This window comes from Cavia porcellus, unplaced genomic scaffold (assembly GCF_034190915.1).
Source record: "Cavia porcellus strain 051 isolate PalLab524CR breed Dunkin Hartley unplaced genomic scaffold, mCavPor4.1 scaffold_22, whole genome shotgun sequence".
In the NCBI taxonomy this organism is placed as follows: domain Eukaryota; kingdom Metazoa; phylum Chordata; class Mammalia; order Rodentia; family Caviidae; genus Cavia; species Cavia porcellus.
Genome location: NW_026947505.1, coordinates 16,356,864 through 16,379,770, shown reverse-complemented (window position 1 = coordinate 16,379,770; position 22,907 = coordinate 16,356,864). Strand labels below are relative to the sequence as shown.

At 40.3% G+C, this 22,907-nt stretch overlaps 1 protein-coding gene across 6 annotated transcripts in view; it reads left to right on the top strand.

The window, feature by feature from the left end:
• The window catches only part of Akap7 (A-kinase anchoring protein 7), a 115,917-nt gene that overhangs the window by 31,540 nt on the left and 61,470 nt on the right, over positions 1 to 22,907 (top strand). For 4 of the 6 annotated variants that reach the window (XM_063233486.1, XM_063233487.1, XM_063233483.1 and 1 more), the window contains exon 6: positions 17,449 to 17,561. In XM_063233486.1, coding sequence (XP_063089556.1) covers positions 17,449 to 17,561 — 113 coding nt within the window. Of the gene's footprint in view, positions 1 to 17,448; positions 17,562 to 18,775; positions 18,797 to 22,907 lie in introns of all 6 variants that reach the window. The other 2 variants (XM_063233484.1, XM_063233485.1) reach the window with 1 other exon arrangement.

Genomic DNA, 22,907 nt, shown 5'->3' with positions numbered 1-22,907 from the left:
CTCAGTATGCAGCCCAGGCAGGCCTTAGAATTGTGGCAATCCTCCTGCCTTACCCTCCCAAGTACTGAGGTCACATATGTGCACCACTACACTTGGCAGAAAAGTAAAATTTGTGAAAGAAGGCAGATGAAGAGACGAAAGTGAGATTAAAAAATCCAACTAAAGGATTAAAAATAATAGAATTAGGTAAAAGAAACACATACCCACAAGAAAAATATGAAAAACAAATAAAGCAAAGACCAAAAAGAAAGAAAAAAACAAAGAAAAACATCCACAAAACTCCTCCATGTTGAGGTATTTGAGTGGGTAGTTTCTTTCCAGGACCACCAGATATTAGCATCCACCAAAATAAGGGAGGGATAGTGAGTCACAGCTGGGGCCTATGAGGTTTCCTCAGCTACGTTTTGCTGTCTGAGTGCTGAATCCTGTCCTACATTTCTCCCAGGATGGTGGCTGTCGTCTTGGTATGTTGTCTTCTCAGGGCTGAATTCTCCTTAAATGATTTTCATCTCTGTTGCTGCCCTTCTGTGTATCTTGAGCCACTGCTCTTCCAGCTGGCTGTGGACTGAGGTGCCATGTTGCTCCAAAGGCCTCTCTGTCCATATACCCTGGGACATGGCTCATGTCCGAGTGACACATTTGGCAGCAGAGGAAAGCAAACAGACCATGAGTTCTGTGATGAAAATAGGTAGCAAGGGATGCCAAAAGCTTACAGGACTCAATTCCAGCACTTTAAGACATGGCTACACAGAGAATCGTATGCCTTTCACGGCAGACTGTGGGGCTGTTAAACATTGTCTTTTGCTCCCTGAGGTCTCTACTGGTAAACTTCCCAGGACACACTCTCCCTCTCTGGAGCTGTCTCTTGTGGCTGTGTCCGACCCAGCCATTGTGGTATGGTGACCCAAGAAACCATGAAGTATGGATATTCTGTGAATTCAGCTTCCAGGACAAGTTCAGTCTTAAGCAATAAACCTTTTCTCAAAATGGCTTCCAGTGATCTCACTCCTAAATATGGCAGGTGTTACTTTGGATTTCTTCTCCAAAGGTAGCCTGCTAAGGGAAAGGAGTCACTTTTAGTGTAAAATCCCAAAGTCTCCTTGTACCTTGTAATAACCACAGGCTTTTTCTGGGGCTTCTGACCCTCTCTGAACTTGCCTTGTATTTTTGTTTTCCTCAGTTTTTTTGTGATTTTTATCTTTCCTACCAGTTCTTTCTTTACTTACAGAACTCTTCTCTTTCTCTTGATAAATTTTTGTTTTCCAAATGTCTTGATTCCAGATCGTGGTGATCCTGTGATTTTCTGCTGGCCTCTGCTCTACCATCTTTTTCTCTGGAGACTTTTTTCTTTCTTTCTTTTTTAAAACAGGATTTTGCTGTGCAGGTCAGGCTTGCCTTGAACTCACTATGCAGCCCCAGCTGGTCTTATACTCATGGTGATTCTCCTTCCCCAGCCTCCCCAGTGCTGGAATCACAGGCATGTACCACTATGCCTGGCCTTAAGAAACTAATTCTAACTCAAAAAAGCAAGTTAAATATTCAGTATTCATGAATCTAAAAAATAAACTGTTTGATCAAGGGAACTAGTCCTAATATGAAAAATTTAAAAATAAGTATCTCTAATTATCTCTTATGTTAACATGACATGTTTCTAATCAACTTTCATGCATTTAAGATATGATATAATAGCATTTATTTACTTATAGAAACTTTCTGTTTTTCTTATAAAATCGTCAATATAAGCAGCATTATGGTAAAATAATTCCTTAATATCAATTCTACAGAGATTTACATTTTTTTCTATCTATGTAATTTTCTGTTGGTTTAGCTTAATGTAGATATGTATTTCTCAAGCAGAAAAATAGTTGCTCTTCCAATAAATAAAAAAGAAAAGGAGAAAATGAAAAACCTCATTGTGATAAATGCACCCATATTGATGCACAAGTCAAAATATTTTCCTCATAAAAGTACTGCTTACCCTTTGATGAAGTTTTTCCTACATGTTCTTACTAATTGCTATTAAAAAGTATATCTGTTAGAAAACTAGACATATTTATTTACCTTTTTGTATATTGATCTTGTATCTAGCACTCATACTATGAGTTTTAGTAATTTTTATAATTTAATAATTTGTTGTATAATTGAAACTACTTATCTGTTTTCCTTTATAAAGTTAAAGGGACAAGTTTCCTTAAACATTGTATTAACCAAAAATCTCCTAAATGCTTAAAATCCAGTGTACATTCCCTGATCACAATTTCCAGTCCTTTCAGCTTGCTTGCTCTTAGACCAACACTAATCTTCAGCCTGTCTCGCTAATGTTATTCCAAGTATTTGCCCCACCTAGACTTTACTGAATTCTCTGATGTACACCCAATAATGCCTCCCATCAGACAGTGAGCCAGTCTGTCACCAGTGTCCTTGTACCCTTGTCCTTGTAACACGTCTGTGTGGCGGGGCTCAAGTGTCCTCTCTCCACTGTAGCACTTTCTCTTAGACAACCCTTGAGATAATAGCACGTTAGAGGACAGGATGGTTAGCTTGAATGGCGTAACGAAACCCTGTCTCAAAAAGACGAAAAAGAACTGATTGTTTGAAAGCTAAAGCTAAGAATTTAGTTCATAATATATTTCATTTTAGAATAGAGGACATCGTGTCATTCGTATGTGTTTCCCCCATACCTCGTTTCACTTTGTCTTCCCAGTTTTACTCTCTCTGTGTCTCATTTTCCTTATTTTGAAGGCACTTATCAGGTTAAAATGTATTCTTTGGAGTTATTTTAAAATCTAATTCTTGGGACAGGATAGAGCAAAGTGTGCATAAAAAACATGCAAGCAAATAACAATGTGTGGAAGTCACGTAAGACTGGAAGTCATGAGTTGGAGATGAGAAGGAAAGAGAAGTCATCCACAGTTTACAAACTTAATCCTTTTTTCTGACTACTCCTGAGAAAATGTTCTATCTAAATATTTTCTTTTGTATATCAATATCACTGTAATTGGAAACATTTTATTTATTTTTTGCTCTTTTAAATAATTCAGTGGGTGTTTGCAACACTGGGAATTCCATCCATACTTGACTAATAGTTTCACCAAGACATTTTCTAATATTAATGAAAGACCCATTGTATGCTGGGGATTGTGAAATTTCACCAGTTTGGATATGAGTATCAAACCAAGGATGTAAGTTTATCATTTTAACAAACACCACTGCCCCTGTATTTCCTGCCTTGATTCTAGAGGTATTAGGCATTGTTACTTTTAACTTCGGTAACTAAGAAATAATATTAAAAATATTTATACTTGTCTAAAAATTTCAACAAAATATTACAAAAGGGCCACTGAGACCAGGATTGTTTCCCTTATGCAGTCACTGTTACTGTTGCTTTGTTGATTGATGGCATAAAGGAACAACTTTATTTATGTCTTTATAACCAGTAGGGTAAAGTGGAACTTTATTTTCAAAACATTTTTTAATTTATATTTTATTAGTATAGTTCTATAGTATATAATGATTGCATTTATTATGGGAGAGCTGGTACATATACATAACACATCTTAATAGAGCTTTAAATGTCTGGATGTTTTATTTTATTAGTACATGTTTGAGATATATTCTTGCTTTTAATCTCTGATGTGTATGTTGTACTGTTGCCTGTAGTTATAGTTTTGATGCATGATTAAAAGAAATCTAAATATTTAAATATACATGGCAGGCTTCGTACAGTATTGGTCTATGCAGTGAACCAATACATATGTATGAATTATTGAGTCCTTACTGTATCAGGCATTGAAATTGAGTGAGAACCTTTATTACATAGTATTCAGATGACATAGAATTTTTGGCCCTGTTTTGCTTTTTTAGATTTATTTTAGCATTATTTTAATATTATTATAGTAATATTATAGTATAATATAGTAATAGAATATAATATACTATTATTTATTTTAGTATTATCATGTATTTTAGAATTTTAGTATTATTTTAAACCCTTTCACTTGATGGCATATTCTAACTTCCAGAAGAATATAATTTAATTTCTAAAAACTTTGCAAAAATCTATGTAATCTAATCTATATCTATCTATCTATCTATCTATCTATCTATATATATATATACACACACATATGAATTTTGCTCACTCAAAATACTGGAAGTAGAGCAGTCTGACTTAATGGAGAGCAGGAAAATTTGTGAACAAAACAAGTAGTATAATTTACCTAATTTGCATTGAGAGAATTTTAGGTGTGTAAGTTAAGTTCTCAAAGTATTACATAGTTACTATAAAAGAAGAATGCATGAACTTATTATGGAAAATTACCAGCGTTAGAGTAAATTTTTATTGTATAAAATTGAAAATTATTGCATGTTTTGGACTAATAGTTAGAATCAGTGAGCCTTGTCCACCGATGGGGTTCAGGATGTACTGGCCTAAAATACTCCACGCTGAAGGGCCTGAGAAGACAGCAGAAGTAGGAGGGCCTCTCTAATCTCCCACCCTTTTCCCCTGAAGGAGGACATAAATCCGGGGCAGGTTTTCTCTGCCTTCCCTTGGCACCTGGAGAGTGGCCTGTTTCTTGAATAGAGAGGGTCTGAGCCAGCAGGCCCTGCCAGTCCCTCTGGCACGGTACCATCTGGTCCTACTTCTGTGTAACATCCACTTCCTCAGACCCGTGCAAAGCACACGCATCAGCAGGCATGGTTGTCCACATCTGTAATCCCTGCACTTGGGCGGCTGAGGCAGGAGGACCGGAGGCCAGCCTGGGCTACACAGTGAGTTTATGGCAACCTGAACTACGTAGCCAAACCCTGTCTCAAAAAAGAAAGAAAAACAAATGCATAGGCTTCCTCACTTTTTTGTGGGGGGATGATCCTCATTTCCATGTGAAGAGTCCCTTGTACCTAAAACTTACGTTAGATACATTTCTGTGCTTTTCTTTTGCTTATCTGCGGACATGTGAGGCACGCGTAGGGATAGTTCTGTTTCCCTGTTGTAGCGACCAGCTGCAGCTCTAGGTGTTCCTGGGAAGGAGGACGTGGGAGGATGAGAAAATAAAGAAGAGACAAAGCGGGGGTCGGTGGAGCCCTTTTCCTCCTGACAGTAGGACAGGAAGTGCTCAGCCACTGTAGCATCTTTATTTATGCACTCCCAAGAAGAATGTTAATTTCAACTCCACTTCCTAGCAACTTGTTTGCCTGGCTGGCCTGGGACCCTTGCCTTCTTGGTGCTGGAACAGCTTGTTTAGGACGCTTGTTTTGGACCATCGGTGTTTTCTGGGTTGGTCTTGCTTTAGCCCCACACATGTGATCAATCTCCAGCTCCAACGGCTCCCTACACCCTGTCACCATCAATATTCGGATTATGCATCCTCCACCACTGTTTCTTTCCTACACCTGCTGTGGGCTAGGCGACCCCACCCACTTTTGCCCTCTGTGCCCCTGTGGCTTTCTGGTGGCTGCTGCCTGAGGGGGCCAAGGTATCAGAAGCTCTACTATGAACTTGAATGACCTTGTTTTTTAGACTCTAACGGAACCTTTTCCTTCCCCAGCATTGCCCTGTAGCCTTTAGGATTAAGGAGATACAGAGAATTGTGCGTTTCCATGGCATTTTTGCAGTGATGAAATTGTTCTGAAAGGCTTTTTGTGTAGAAACAGTTATGTGATTTGATTCATTTTTTTTCTTGCAAAATGCAATTTTGCTAAGGTTCTTAGATTGAGAGATTGCTAAAAATTTAGTCTGCTGAAATTATAATGGTCCTTGAAGATCTTTATTCAAAATGAGAAAAGTGCCCTTAGCATGATAAAAGATTCCAAGTACATTTATCTCATAAAAGGAAAAATGAAAGATTTTTTTTAAACATTCACTTGGACATTATTATGCTTGCTTTTGTGGGTTCCCCCGAAGATGCACACTGTGTCCTGTGGTTTCTGCCCTGGTGTGTGTGTGGGGGGGCCTGTTCAGTGCACCTTTGGGCTTTCCTTGGTGTCTCTGCTACTGCATGAAGAAGACTCAGACTTCTATCCCTGCAGGCTGGTGCTTGTCCAGACAGCCTTCTGGGTGAGGATCATTTCGGAAACATCATAACAGCTTTTCCCACTTCACTTAGAATTAACTGAAGACCAGCTTCGCTCGCCAGCGAGGATGTCTGCCCACCCCCCAGTCCCACAGGAGTGAGGGCCACTGTGCCTCGGTGCCACATCTGTGTCTGTTTGCATACCCTGCAGATGCGTGTCTGCTATAATCCTTTCCCTTGTCCCTTTTGTTTACTTGGTCTTCAGATACCTCCTTGGACTCAGTTTGTAATAGGTTTTATTCTAATCATTTTGCAAATACCAATTCATTTGTTTTTAGCAAACCAGGGAGATAGAAACCATTATTATCACCCTCACTTTACAGAAGGGAAAACTAAGGCACATGAATGAGAAAATGAAGAAATCACACACCGTGTGGATTGGTTGGATGGTACAAGTGCCCTCCAGGCAGCCCCACAGCTCTGGAGCAATTCTGTCTCAATCTTGCTGCTTCGGCCTCTTGTCTGGAGAGGCCTAAACTTTCCTCCTTCTCTCAAAAGATCACCTGAAGCCTGTCCCTACTCACTTTGAGTCCCTGTACTTAGTAAACCTGTGAACTTTTCATTTCTAGTTGTATTGATGAGTTCTCCCCCCACCCTACCCACCCGGAGACAGGGTCTTGCCGTGTTTGCGGGCTGGTCTTGAACTCACTGTCTGTGTAGCCCAGGCTTGCAGCACTTCTCCTGCCTTATCCTCCTGAGTGCTGGGATGACAGGTGTGCCCCATGCCTGGCTAGAGTTTTTTCTTTTCTTCTTTTGTTGGGTTTGGCTAGGGGATGATTATGTTGTGTATGTTTTCAAAGTACCAACCCTTTGATTCATCAATCCTTTGTATTATTGTTTTAGTCTGTTTCATTAATTTCTGCTGTGATCTTCGTAATTTTTTTCCCTTTGACTGCTTTTGGATTTGAGTTGTTCTAATCTTTCCAGGACCTTGAGATACATCGTTTGTTTATCGATTTATTTATTTATTTGGGATTGCACCAGCCTTTTAGTGTGCATATTCACAGCTGTAAACACTCTTAGAACTATTTAACTTGAGTCTCACAGGCCTTGGTATGTTGTGTTTCATTGTCATTTGCTATGAACTGTTTGATTTTTTTTCTCTGTTCCACTGAGTATTCATTAGTGTATTACTTAATCCCCATGTATTTGTGTAGTTTCTTGGGTTCTTTCGCTGTTGATTTTTAGTTTCATTCTGCTATGAGCCAGTAGTATGTAGGGGATTCCTTTTGTTCTTTTATATTTACTTAAGCATTCATTATGAGCTAGTATGTTGTCTATTTTGGAAAAAATTCTGTGTGCTGCTGAGAAAAAAATTTGTATTCTGTTGGATGAAACACTTGTAGATACCTGTCAAATCCGTTTGTTTAATGGTATAGTTTAACTCTGAGATTTCTTGGTTGAATGTTTTTTCTTTTGGTCTGATTGAACTGCTTTTGAGAGTGGGTTATTCAAGTTCCTTGCGATGATTGTCTTGGAGTCTGTTTGTCCTTCTATGTCTAGTAGCTTTTGTTTTATAAAGTAGGGGAGGACAGTACTTGGCACATGTATATTTGTCATTGTTTTTTCTTCTCATTAAATTGTTCCCCTTAGTAGTATGTGGTGATTGGCTTTGTCTTTTCTAATCACAGACTATCACATTTCATAGAGCTCTATCTTCCTAGCATCATGTGTTGAAAATCTATTCTTTTCCATTGAATAGCTGTAGCCCCCTTGTCGAAACCATTTGATCAATATCATGGTCCTTTCTTGCTACTATAACAAAATACCTTAGACTGGATAATTTATAAACTGCAGAAACATTTCTCATGGTTCTGGAGGCTGGAAGTCCAAGATCAGGCACCCACAGATTCAGTGTCTGGTGGGGGCTCTGCTTCACAGGTGGTTCCCTATTGCTGTACCCTCACATGATGGAAAGCGTGAGTATGGTATCCTCACATAGAAAACAAAAGATGAAAGGGACCAGCGGGTTTCCTGCCAGCCTTTCTTGGTGGCATTGATACCATTCAGGAGGGCAGAGCTCTTCCCGTCTCTCACCTGCTGCAGATCTCTGTTCTTGATGCCATCATCTTGATGATTAGATTCCAATGTAGGAACTGTGGGAGGCCATTCAGACACAGCGTCCGTGTAGGTGAGGACTCTTCTGTTTCATTGGTGCAGTTTATGGTAGCCTTGTGACAAGTTTGAAATTAGGAAGTGTGAGATTCCTAACATTATTATTTTTATCTTTTAAAACAATTTTATTCATTCTTGGTTCTGATTTTTGAATCCCAGGGCCTCATACACACCAGACAGGCACTCACTGAGCTATAGCTCAAGCCTTGTTTTTCTTTATCAAGATTGTTTGAGCCACTTGTGATTCCTGAGGTTTGATATGAATTTTAGGATTTTTTAAAATCTCTGTAAAATATACCATTAGGATTCTGATGGAGACTACATTAAACCAGAGGGTTTCTCTGAGAGGCATTGACATCTTAACATATTCCAATTACAGAGGGCCCCTGGCTTGTGATGGTTTACCTTAGGGTTTTCTACATTTATGATGGTACAGGAGTGACCTGCTGAGTCCGGGAAGCTCACTTTGCATTTTGCTTTTTCTCTGGACCAGTGATGTGCTGTGTGATGCCCTCTTGCATTGGTGGATATTGGCTCTAGCTCAGCCACACTGTTACAGGAGTGAATAGCTTGCTGCATGTGGGGACACATGCCTGTGATTCTAACACTCTGGGTGACTGTGGCGGGAGAGTTGCAAGTTCGAACCCAGACTGGGCAACTTAGTGACTTAGCAAGAGCCTGTCTCAAAATAAAGAAAGGGCCATGGATGTAGCTCAGTGCAAATACTTTTGGTTCAGTCCCCAGTAGTGCCCTCCCCCCGCCCCACAAAAAAAGGAGTAAACCATTAATATTAGAGTGTTCTGTGTTGTTAAGCTATGGTATATGGAGGGTTAAGTGGATTAAATGTACTTTTTTGGTCTATTTTTATGGTTTTGGGGTTTTTTTTGGGCAATACTACAGACTGAACAAAGGATCTTCTCAGTGTACTATGCCCCGAGCCCTTTTATTTTTTACTTTATTTTGAGATAGGGTCTCATTAAGTTGCTAAGTTGCCCAGGCTGGGCTCAAATTTGCAATCCTCCTGCTTCAGCCTCCCAAGAGTGCTAGAATTACAAATGTGCACCACTACACCTGTGGATTAAATGCACTTTTAATTTAGTGTAGATATTTTGGGAAATAATCCCATTGTAGAGAAGCACTTCTGTCTTCTTTAGTTTCTTTTAGCTGTGTTTTGTAATTTTCAGTGTATGAGTTTTTCATCCCTTTGGTTAAGCTTATTACTAAATAACCTATCATTTCTGATATGGTAGTAAGTGTAGTTGCTTTCTTAGTTTCCTTTAGATTGTCTCGATAATCTTGTAAAAAGACTCATTTCAAGTTCTATTTCTAAAAATAAAGTTTTGTTTTCTGATTCTTCCAAGTAGAAACAACCATTTCTTGTTGAATCTTGGAGTCTCTCAGACAGATGACTATTGGCAAAACTGCTGCACTTTATTGAATTTATTATTTAGAAATCTTTCTCCACTGGGATAGTAGGATTTTGCAGAAATCTTCTATCTTTGTGTCTCCAAACCCTGCCACTTCACAGTCACTAATGTATTTTATTTTATTTTTTATTTATTTTGAAGAGAATAATCCCAAATGAGACAAAACAAAATAGTCAATTGAAACAAAAGGATCAGCATAGTACGTGACTTAAAAACAAAATATAAGGAGATCAGTAATGGCTACTATAATGCCTCTTGTTATCTTCAAAAGAATTGCTATCAGCATTATAAAATTGAACAAAACAGTACAGAACAAAACCAATAAAAACAAAACATTGGAGACACTTGAGGACTTCAGAAGAACATAATAGTCCACCAGAACGTTGTGCATCTTATTGTCATCAATGTAGTTGCCTATACGTCAGACTTGATACTATCAAACAAAACAGAATAGAATAAAATCAGTCAGAACAAAATAGTGAAAGCAATACAGGGCTTCATATCAATCCAATAAGAAATAAAAAAATGGTTACTATAATATATCCTGCTATCTTTGGAATAGCTGTCTGTGCCATCATATCTAATACAAACAGACAAACTGTCCATGCCATCAAATATAATACAAATAGACAAAACTGAAATCCAGTTTCGGGTTAAATATTTCTTATATAAAGCATATTGATGGACCCTCTCTCCTGATCCACTCTGCCTGTCTTTCTTTTTATTGGTGAATTTAAGCATCTATATTAGAGATTATGGTCAACCTTCTCTGCCATGCTATTTTTCTGCCGTAGGTTGTCTACTTTTCCCCTTCATTCCACTGTCTGCCCTGTTTAGTGATCTCCCTCTGCTGCTATTCCTGAAACCATGGTCTTTTTTCTGTCTCTCTAGAATGTCCTTCAGTATTTTTTGTAGGGTTGGATTGGTGGTCATGAACTCCTGCAGTTTCTTTTTGTCATGGAAGCATATTGTTTCTCCATTAATTTTGAGATAGTTTTGGAGGGTGCATCAATCTGGGTTGGAGGTTATGTTCTTTCAGGATGTGGAGTACTTCACTCCAAGCTCTTCTTGATTTGATGGTTCGTGTCAAGAAGTCTGTCATGATTCTGATAGGTTTTCCTTTATAGGTGATCTGTTTCTTTTCTCTGATAGCTTTTAATATTCTGTTCATATATTGGATTTCTGGGATCTTGATTATTATATGTCTGAGTGAAGATCTATTTTGGTTACATTTGGCTGGAGTTTGTATGCCTCATAGATCTGATATCATTTCTTTTTCCTGTGTTTGGGAAGTTTTCTTTATTTCTGTAAATAGTCTTTTTATTTCATTTGTATTTACCCCTGCTTCTTTGCTCACATTTTTTTGTTGTTAAGTTATAGATCCTCTTGTCGTCTTGTAGCTTTTGTATTGTTACTCTCTGGTTCCTTTTTATTTATTTATTTATTTATTTATTTATTTATTTATTTTTGTCTTTTTCATTTTCATCGGTACCGGGGATCAAACTCACGACTGCCTGCTTGCAAGGCAGGTGCTTATGCCACTGAGCTAAATCCCCAGCCCCCTCCTTGTTATTTTAAAGAGATCTTTCTTTTCATGATCACAAGTTGCAAACATGTCTTCAAGGTTTGATAGTCTATCTTTAGTTTCTTTTAAGCAGTTTTGCCAGCTTTCAATGTAATAGTTAATTTCCTGGTAATCGGTTTCACGTATTCTACATTTTTTTTTATATTCTTCATTGAAGGTTTCCCTCCTTTTCTATGCTCCTCTATTCTTCCATCTGTGTGTTTTTTAGAGTGCTTAGCAATTCTTTTATTATGTTTCTCATTTCTTCTTTTACTTGTAATAGTATTTCTGTTTTAAGTTCTTTTATAGCTTCATGAAGTTGTTTCTTTGTTTCAGTTGCTGTTGCTTCAAAAACTGCAGGTGTGCAAGTGCCCATCTCTTCTGTGTTTACCTCACCTGGACCAGTTCTGCTTGGGTTGGAGGCCAGAGACTATCTTTTGCTTTTTCCTCTTATCATGTTCCTGATTTCTTCCAGACAAGTGGTAGTAGGGTCCCCAGCACTTCCTGTATTGGTTATAATTACTCTGAGGCATGCTGGCTAGGGATTTCTGCTGTTTGCTGCTTTTTGCAGCCGCCTGGTAGCTACTGGAATGTAAGCAGGGGCAGGGCAGGCTGGCCTCTCCCTTCTGAGCTGGCTAACTGCAGGGGGTCTTCACCACCTTACTATGTGCTGGTTGGGTGGGGTTGGTTGGGAATAGCTGTAGGGAAACCTTGGTGATGGCTATTGGACCACACACAGGGGTGAGACTCAGTCTATGCAATTTCTACCAGTCTCCTCTGAGCTAGGAGTGGCTGAGTGAAGCCGGCTGCAGTTCTGTCTCCAGGCTTATCCTGCCTGACTCCAAAATGGCCCCTGACCAATTGCCCACTCCTGTGGGAGGCCTGAGTCCCCACATTCACCACCAGCCAGTGTGGTTCTCCAGTCTGCTGCTTCCTTCTGCCACAGCATCCCCGTTCGGGCTTGCCAGCCACCAGCTTCACAGTGACTTTTTGTCTCCAGGTTCCAACAGTGCTTCTCACATGGTGGTTCTGGCCCTGGTTGAAAATGCTGCCAACTCCTGCCTTCTTCTGTTTAAGTTTTTCTTTTCTTTTAATTTGAATTCTCTCTGTGGGCTTCAGTTCTCACTTTAGTTTTTTCTGGGTCAAGGGGACCCACTTCCTTCCTTCTTGTCTTCCCTATGATGCTGTATTCCAGCATCTGGACTGTTTTTCCCAGAGAGGCTGTTTTCTCTGCTGCTTACTGTTCTGCCATCTTTCCTGCTGCACTAAATATATTTTAATAGGTAAATCAGTGAAAAACATATGTGATGTCAACTTAAGTTTAATTGAAAGAACATTTAGCCTTACCTTATTTACATTGGTACCTAAACCTCTGCATGAGCATTAAACCCCACCCCGGTATTCTATAATCTTCTAAATTCTTGTCCAGAACTCGTAACAGTTCCCTTGAACTCACTAGTTGTTACAAGGAGACTGAAAAAGGACTCATTATGGCCTCTTTGGTTGTGCTATTGGGCAGAGGCAGGGCTCCCAAGAGTGCAGGTGACCCGGCTGCTGATAGAACACATAGTGTGATTTTCTGTAAGCTGCCCATGCCGGAATGAATGTCGTGTTTTCTATCAAAGTGCAATTTTAAAGACCTGCCTTTAAGAATGAAGTGCTTTAAAATCATGTTTGACAGCGTTACCCAGTAGTCAATTGGAAATACCTATTTAAAATGATGAGTATAAACTTTTAACATTGCAATTGGTGTCACCATGATGCCAGTCTTTATTTTGAAGTCTATTTGAAATCACTTTTCCAAAGCTGTCTATGAGGAAGCAGTTTAGACAGCATGTGGAGACAGGAATCCTTCAAATTGTAACAGCACAGAAATGACAAAAATGGTAGAAAGCCATTTATTTATTTATTTAAAGTTTAAGTGATCAAAAGGGACTCTCAAATCTCGTTGAGATTTGCTATATCATAAGTAACATTTTTACAGTAACTTACAGTGGTATTAGAAAGCTGGAAACCATGGAAAGAAATTGCTTTCTGTGTATTGTTTACTCACAAATCAGTCTTTAAAATCCACTGTACTAGTTCTGTTATATACACAGTGTGACCATACAATTAGGATGTACTGTATAATTTTAAAAATATATTAGAACGGTTTAATTTAGTAAATGATCATTACTTTTTATATATAATCATGATTATTCTCAAATTTGAGATCACGCTACCATGTGAACATTCCTCACAGTTTTGTAAAAAGGGAAAAACATCAAGGAGAAGAAAAGGGGCTTTGCAAAAGAGGTGCACAACTTAAAATATATGAGTTTATTAAAATTGAAGTTATAATTTACTTTGAGATAACTTTTGATAACTTCACAATTTAAGTATATATTATTTCTTTTTTTTTTTTTTTTTTTTTTTTTGGTACCAGGGATTAAACTCATGACCTTGTGCTTGCCAGGCAGGCACTTATAATGCTGAGCTAAATCCCTGGCCCTAAATTATTTCTACTACAATTTTTTTTTAATGTTTCTTTTTCTTTCTTTCTTTCTTTCTTTCTTTTTTTTTTTTTTTTTTATCAGTACCGGGGATTGAACTCAGGACCACCTCCTCGCAAGACAGGTGCTTTATGCCGCTGAGCTAAATCCCTAGCCCCTATTTCTACTACAATTTTTAAGAGTTCATTTGAAGAAAATCTCCTGTACAAAAGTAAATATATATATGGAAAAGCTAAAGAAGCAAAAGTTATATTTACAGGGAATACAAACTATTGCTTTTTTATGAAATTATTTGTTCCAGTGTTCTTTTGTATATAGCAGAGGTTCCTAGTATTTAAAATATATTTTAAAGAAGTTGTTTTTCCAGACAACTTTCTGTTCAGTTATGAGATAAATTATATTATATAGGAAGCGCTTTTGAAGGATGTCTGATGTCTTCGTGTGATTTTTTTTAATTTAGTGCTTGAAGGAATTTCCATGCTATTACAAAGAATTGAGTAATCTCTTTAGTTATTCATAAGCTTCTCTTCCAGTGTATAAGCTACCATAGATGAGAACTGACATATTTTTCACATTAGCAAAAACTCTTATCTCAAAAATGATATCCTTCTAACCATTACCTAATACTCTGGCTAAGCAGTAGATTTTACTAATAGTAGAAGCATAAATCCTTATTGAGAAATTATTTCCAGAAAAAACATTTTCCTTTTTGCTGTTTCTATATACTCAGAAAATATATAATATATATCCATATACCTAGAAAATACTAAGAAACTACAACCAATAGAAGTTAAATGTGCCAAATATTATTTTACAAATATCTCTTATCAGAGTTTTCAGATCCAGTGAATAATGAAAACCATTAGGTCAAAACCTTTAGTAATGAAAACTAGTAACATGAAAAATGTTCCATTGACTCACTTCGTAGTAAGATTATTATATCAAAAAATATACACAAGTAAATGTTGATACAAAGAATGGGTCAGCTGCCTGTTACTTTTGTATCTGCCAGCTGAAGCCCTTTTCTTATGTCTGTTGCACTTTAGATAATTCTCACCAATTGGACGCTGCCTCTTGATCTCCTCCCTCAGTGGTTAATGTGTGTGACACACAGGAGTGTCAGGGAGTGAATTGATGTGTGCACACCTTTGTGCCAGGGTGATCAGCATGGGTTTCTAAGTTGGAATCAGAAGCTCTGCTGTGTGATGATTCTCCTGATATTTGAAGATTTGGAAATTATTCCTTAATCCCTTGGACCACATCTTTAGGAATTCAGTGAGGTGTCTACAATGGCATATATTGAATCATAACCCCACCCACGCTAGGCTGGTTTTGACCTACAAAGAGGATGCTCTTGTGTGATTCAGCCCTCTGAGTCTGGGTCCTGTTTCAAATAGGACCCAGAGAAGGTACCAAAGTAGAGTGGATTAAGGGGGAGTCACGACGGCGTAGTTGAGAAAGGTTCACCTTTTTGTACTTTGCACGAACTCTGTTTCTGAGTCAGTCACAACAGTAGTTATTGTGAATGCCCCTTACTGTTTCTTCATGCCTTCCTGTTGGACTCTGGTCTTTCCTTTTGGCTTCCCATCATCTTAAACCCTCTGTACCATCTCTCAGGTTAGGCAGAGTCTTTTAAGACAGGGTCACACCTCAGCAGGAGGTGTGATCTGGCTCTGACACACACTTTGAAAGGAACTGGAAAGAAGGCAGACAGGACTGTGTGAAGTGCGGGATGGGTTGTGTCATCCCAGGAAGCTGCCACCAGTGCCAGCCAGGGGGAAGCGGTACCAGCCTTGGGTCTCTTGCAGGTGTCTAGGCACCAGCTGTGGGACCTGGTGTCACAGGGGAGGGATGGCATTGTCACTGTCCTGGCTCTGCTGGTAGTGTAAACATCTCCTTAGCTTCCTGCCTTGACCCCTCACCTTCCCAGTGCTCTTACATGGATTCCCGTCTTGCTCCCCTCAGCCAAAGCTGCTGCCCAGCGAGCCGCTGTCTGTGTTCTAAGCTGCAAGCTCCACTCACCTGCTCCTGCGACTCAACCTTCTCCCGAGCTGCGGTCACATCCAGTGCAGTGCTCTGTCCTGTCCCTCAAGCACTGTTCCCCCAGATCCACATGGGGTTGCCCTGTCAGCCCAAATATCAGATCAGGTCTTCCAAGTGGGATTCTCATACTCCCTTACCTGTAGTACCAGCCTGGTTTCCTTCCACGTGACTTTGTAGCCTTTCCCCAGTTTCATTTTTCTTCCTTTTGGCTGTCAATTCTTGACCTTATTTTTATGTATTTGTTTGTGGCACCCAGCGTAGATGGAAGCTCTACAAGGGCAGAGAATTTGTCATGTTCATTGTTCTTTACCACCTAGAATCGTAGCTGATATATAATGGATTCTTAATATTTGTTGATTGAATGAGAGATCACAGTAGTGTTTGTTGATTATGTTTCCACTCTGGTATACGAGCCTTTTATCCAGCTACCTTTAGCTTTTGTTTAAGGAACATTTCTTATACAGGAGAAAGAAGATTTTTGGATTCTTCACGTTCAGAGGCAGTGTGAACTTCGTAGTTAGTTAAATTTGGGTTCAAATTCTATCCTACTCATTACCTAGTGGAGGATTTTTGAGTAAACTACTGACACTGTAGTCATCGTGTGTCCATTTTCTAAAATACAGAATAACAACAACTCAGCTCTTAGGCCACCCTGTGCTCAGCGGCCACCCTGCCAAACGTGACTGACCGCACTGAAAGATGGGTCATCAAAAGCAACAAGCAGCCAGGGGGTTTTTCTTTTGCTTCAGGATTTCCATTTCGAGACTCCCCTGTTCTCTGTGAATTCTGTTCTCATTATTTTATTATTTTTACATGGACCAGCCATTCTAGCCGAACCCTTCATTTCCTTAGGAAGGAGGGCATGGGGTTTTTGTGAGGTTCACCCGCCTGTCTGTTCCCACCTGCACACTGCACACCTTGCACTGTAAGAAGAGTTCAGGCAGGAGGGACAGATGCAGAGTTCTGTTTTCATCAAGCCTCTGGTTACCCTTACGTGGAGCTGAGATTCCAGCAGCACTTGCGGCTACTTTTGATTCTCGTAGTCCATTAAAAAACGTTTATTTTTATTTTTGTTTTTATTTTTAAGACGTTCTAGAGCTCTGGACTTCAGAGAAAAGCATGGTCAGAGGAGATAGGGCCGCAGCTCCTTCTCAGTCACCAACGAGGAGCATGGTCTTACTTTGGAGCTGTCTTTAAATCACTTCACTAACAGTAACCCCAAACAAACAGCTGTTCATAAGAGTCTTTGAAAAGGAGTTTTACATTTTTCAAAGAATTTTACTTGTGTATTGTAGATAGTGCTTATGTACTCAGAAATACCAAATAGCTAACATGTTGTCAGTTTTGAGAGCCGTATGTGTAGTGTTTTGTTTTGTTTTGTTTTGTTTTTTGAGACGGGTCTCACTTCATAGTTCAGGCTGGCCTTGAACTTACTGTGTAGCCCAGGCTGGTCTCAAACTCTGCGATCCTCTCCCCTCAGCTTCCGAGTGCTGGGATTACAGGCATGCACCACCACACCCGGCTCAGCTGTATGCTGATTTATCAGTCATTTCTTTATTGATGGTTTTTTCCAATCTGTGCTAATTCAGGATAATGTTTTAAAAAATATTTTCTATATAGGATTTTAGATCCTGATCATTCTATCGCTTTGTATTTTTCTGGAATTGAAATTGTCAGTTCCAAATGCTTGTATAGTTACAGTGGCCTTTTTTCATTCTTTTGATGTTTTTCAGAGATTGCAAAGAGAACGTTTCAAGAAAAAGGCGTCCTGGCAGGAGACAGCAGAGGTTTTAAGCCTCACTTGACCTTCATGAAGTTGTCCAAAGCCCCCTGGCTCCGGAAGCATGTGAGTGCACCTTTACTGTCAGCCTTCAGCGTGGTGGGGCATGGGAGACCCTCATGGTGGTTTTGATGCTCTCCCTGTCTCTGTTATTTCTGGGGTTCTGGGCTCATTTAGTTCCAGTTTCCAAGAATGCCGAGGATGCTCAGGTCCTCTCCGGAGGCTGTGACAGCTGTGCCTCACAAGGTGCACACTAGGGTCATCATTCAGGGCTGCCACTTCCATGTCCACGCCTCCTCCCCAGGAGCCTTGAGGCGGATCTGCGCTCTCTGTGCTGCTTCTCCTCTGGGCTGCTGCCGCTGCTGGCTCTGCTGCCCCCGTCCACAGTGCTGCTCATAAACCCTGGGTTCTTGCACCTGGGCAAAGCCTGTCTCTCCCCCAGGAGATCTTTCAAGGCCTGCAGAAGACTCCTGGCTCCTCCAGCCATGGGCTCCATCGAGGGCTTGGGGAACGTGCACAGGGGCAGGGCTGAGTGTCTCTGAGGCACCTGTCAGCCCAGGTGTCTGAGAGATTTCCCCGGAAGGAATGGCCGGCAGTGGCAAATTAAGGCACATGGCTCTGAGTTCCTTTCTAGGCCACTGCCTCCTTTTTTTTGAGATTGGAACAACTTTTGATTTCTTCTGGATTCACGTGCCTGCTTCCTGGATCCTAAGGATGCCCTTCCTGGTTTTGGATTTCACCCAGGGGCCTCCCCAGGCACATTCAGACACCCAGTGGCCTGCTCTGCTCTCGCAGAGTTTCAGAGATGGCTGCACAGATCAACATCACTCTCTGCTCTCCGTGGCCCTGGGTTGTGGTTAAGACTCATTTGCAGCTCTGTAGAAGGTTGTGTTCATTAGTGAGTAGAACTTTTTCTAAATGTAGCATGTTTTGCATCTGATCTCTCCATCCCTGCAAAGTCTTTTTGGTTCTTTAAAACATGGGCTTAGGTGATTCACTCTCCTGTGGTTATGAGATTTCTACAAACCATTGTTAGAGCTGCCCTCAAAAAGAAATCTTGCATTTTTGTTTTTATAATGATGCCATAGATTCATTAGTGTCTGTATTCGGTAGCATTCCAGAGTATGTTTGGTAATAATAGTTTGTATGACAGATTTTGAAATCTGGAATAACAATGCATAAAACCTGTAGACTGACAGTTTACTTCTTTGCTCGTTATCTTTCTTGTTTTGCTTCCAAATGGATTGCCCTCTTCCACGAGGTTTCACACTTAATCACAGGCTGACAAATCAGTGCTGAAGGTAATATCCCCATTTCAACATCTTTCTTTCTCTTTAAAACATTGGCTACTCTGGAGTTTGTATTTCAACATTTCCCACTGCACTTGAGTGGTTTCGCAGAATCGTCTCCCCCACTGTGTAGGTCCCACTCTGTCCCAATTGCAGTGTATCACAGTAGTGTTTGTTAGGATAAATTTGTGGTAGTGGATTACTAAAGGTGGTGCCTTGTAGTACTGGAATGGAGTTTGGAGCTGTGAATTATGGAGCTGATGCTGAAAAGCATGAAAAAAGTTATGTTATTTTAAGATATTTTTGCTGCTGATGTATCTGAACAGGCTATTTCAGGAGGAAGCTTTTTATGCATACAGATATTTACTAAGCTTTATCAATAACAGGGAAAGTTTAGAAATATCTTCTGCATTAATTCAGGAATGTTTTAAGTCATTTATGGTAAAGCATATCAATGATCTAAGCAGCTGTTAGAGTAGATCATTATAAGGACCCTGTAATAGCATGGAGAGAAATAAAATGTATATACATTCCAAGGCTGTGTAAAGTAATTCTGGAGGGGTTACTTTAATGTTTTCAGTAAATTATGGGTCCATTGAAAAGCCCATATTGTGTTGCCACAATTGTCCTTTTAGCCCATGACTTCTCTGATAGGTCAGGCAGCAGAGCAGACTATAGTATCCCTCCGAATGTAGGAAATCCCATGTGGGTACCGAGCATTCTCCTCCAGGGCAGTTGGGGTTTTGCTGGGTTCTGAGGAGGGCTGGGGTGTGGTGAGCTGAGCTGGTCAGAATTGGGGAAGAGCGAGTTAGAGGCTCCCTACTTCAGGACCAGCAACAAGGGGAACCGCTGGGTTCTGAGCTCTAGAAGCCTTCCCAGTGCCTGGGGAGGTGTTCCTTTAGCTTCTGGTGTGGGGGTTGGTGCATGGGGACAATGTCTAAAAAAGAGCTGAATACCTCCCTTTAAGATGCTTTGTTCAGAGGCTGGTGCTAGTTGCATAGTCTTTATGTTCTGATTTGACCTGCTGGAATAATTTTCAGTGTGATACTGGAGCACTCCGAAGATGCTGGTGGTGCTTTTGTTGGGACAGATAGAATAATTATTAGTTGAAAGGACTGGGCTAAGTAGAGACACGCTGAGGATTAAGACAGGCAAATTCTGAGACAGAGAGATAGATGGTCCATCCCTCATTGTTTCTAGGAGGTATGAGATCTTCATGGTGCAGTAACTCAGTTAACTCAGTTGAGGTTTCTCTCCATCATCTGGCCATTGTTGATTTTTAATGTTCTGAGAAGCTGCTATCTGTGCTGACTTAGAAAAGAGCAGATTCAATGTTAGAGCCATAATCGGCCTGTTGAGAAAGGTAAAGCATCTCATTAACATAAAAGATGTGGACAGATGGTTGGTGCAGGCTGAGAGAGCACCCCCTAGTGGGGGTGGTTGTAAAAGGCTAGTGTTGACAATTCCCACTGGTATTCATGGTTGGGGTGCAGAAGAGTTGGGTTTCAGGATGCTGTCCTATGGTAGAACACCTGATTGCAGGTAATAGCACACAGTAGAAGTATCCTAAAGTCCAGGGGTGCAGCTAAAAATTCTATATATTATATTCAGGGTTTTAAAAATATAGAAACTCTGTTGAATTTCCTAATGTGCAACTTCCTTTGCCACAGCCTGGTGTTCGGGTTTACAAGTTAGAGAACTGAGCTAGGGCTAAGGACAGATTCTGGGAAGTGTAAAGCTCTTTTTGACTGATACATATCTTTCAATGTGGGGAGACATTTAGTCATTATCTGTGTCAGTTTTGCATATTATTAGTTTCCTGAAATTATAGTAGGTAGATTACATCAGGTAATATTGAAAAAAAGTCATATATTTTAGAGCTATTCTGATGATTATCGTGTTTTATGACTTTTTTATCAAATGAATAAAGACTCAGAAAATCTGACTTCCTGTATCTTTGAAATGCTAACTAAAGCTCAAATTGTACAGTTTTCTTAGAATACAGCTGTTTGGCACCAAGTCTGCTACTTGTTCAGTTCCATGCTTTGTATAAAGTGAATCCTTTTGATTTATTTTCACATTGAATGACCTTGTGCTTCAGTGATTTAACATTGCAAAACCTGATAGGTTAGAAACATGTGCTAACACTTGGTGGCAGAAGAAGCCCAATTTTAAATCAAACAAGCCTCTTAACACAAACCCTGGATTTCTCAAGAAGTAAATGTGATTCCCTCTTGGAGAGATCAGTTGTTTTCTAGGCACGCATTCTTTTCTCGGTTGCCGACATGTCTTCCCTGCATTGTACTCTTGTAATTTACTACTGTTGCACTTAAACTCACGAAGGTTTGGCTGTTTAATTGGCACTTCCTTGCAGCAGTTTTTCAGAGTCATTGTCAAACTTCGGAATGAAAAATAAGGGCTTCTTTGAAGATGTCAGCTACTGTTTTCACTGAGTTTGCTGAGGTGCATGCAGCAGGGCTGGGGGTGCTGTGTCAGTGATCTCCCTGCGAGGTGGGCCTGGGGGTCGGGAGGGTGTAGACAGTTACAGGTAGGAGAAGCAGGGAAAGCAGAGAAGGAGCGCTGCAGATGGACACTGTGCTGGTGGTGCAGTTAAGGGGAAATCGAGTCCCTGAATCCACAGAACCAAAATAGGGATTATTTTATTTTATTTTTTTTAGATCAGGTTGGCTGAGTCTCAGTCTTCCTCTGCACTGCTCTGCAGCCATAATGCTCTGACGTCATCTTCCTCACCTTGGCATTTACTCCTGTCCATCTGTCTGTCCATCCCTCCATCATCCATCCATCCATTTACCTAACAGTGCATTTTCTCAGGATTTCATTAATTGGCTGGGTGTAATTTGATTACCACTCATTTTGGGGGGTTATGCATGATAATGGGTCTTTCAACACCACTTCTAAACTGAGACTGCTCCTATTGAGGAAATCTGTGCAGTGAATTTGAAGGAGCAGGAGTTCTCTTGTCTTAGCTCTGTTTGCCCCAGGTAAATCACCTCACATGTCCTGACCCTATTTGCTCCTAGTGAGAGGAGCCTGGTCTTAGTGACTCTTGACCTCTGTCCTATTCTGATATATCTAGAAGGTGCATGTTTTGATCTGATCACCTGCTGCAGCTTTGCAGAGAGATTTTTTAAATCCTGGGTTTGGCTCTCTTGTGTATTTGAATGGAAGAGGGCAGAGGGAAAAAGAACTTGAAGTTCTGATGGGAAGATAGAGGCCATTTAGATAGGAACCTTGGCCCCCATCCTGCTGAAACCAGGCAGAGCCCAAAGGACAACAGAAAAAATGCCACAAACTACACTTTAGAGAAATTAGAGACAGAGAAATCCCACAGATAGCAAAGTACACAGAATCATAAGCAGTGTCCTCTAGGAGGACTTGTGTGAGAAGCTTCCATTGGATAGGGGGCACCGGAGAGCAAGAGCAGCCTTCCAAGGTGTCTGTCATGGAAGAAGCTGTGGTAAGAGGGCCTCGGAGGAGGCACCTAGGAAGCCCCGCTTTTGTAAAAGGAGGGGAGCCCCTTGGCGAAGTGGGGAAGCTCAGGCTGCTGCTAAAAGCAGGCTCCCCTTCCCCCATAAGCACACTGGCCCCTCCACCAAGGAGGAGGGGTCCCTGGAGCAGAGAAGCCCAGAGACTACAGGCCACTTTTTCCACTTCCTTGCTTATATTATTCCAGACAAGAGCTTGTTTTAAAAATATCCTTGGCATAAGGTAAAGCACGTTGCTTCAGTAACCTGTTCCTGAGTTTTCCAGTGCCAGAGGGCTTAATTACAGTTTCCACTTGTATTTGAGTCAATTTTTATATTACCGAGTGCATATAAAAGCAGATCTTTTTGTTTTAATGGCTTTTTAGCACTAAAAGTTTAGTGACATCTGATGTGAGATGGAGTTATAATTTCTCCTGTGATGCTCTCAGTGCCATTAGTCACCTGTGTTATTGCTTGTGTGTCAAAGTGTACTGTACATGACAAGCGACTTCACGTTTTCCTTTAATACATTTTATAGCATTGCACTGTCACATTGTCATTTTTGTACACTGAAAAAACATAAATAAGTTTATCATTGGTTAACAATTGTAAGATAAAGCTACCTAAATGTTTATTTG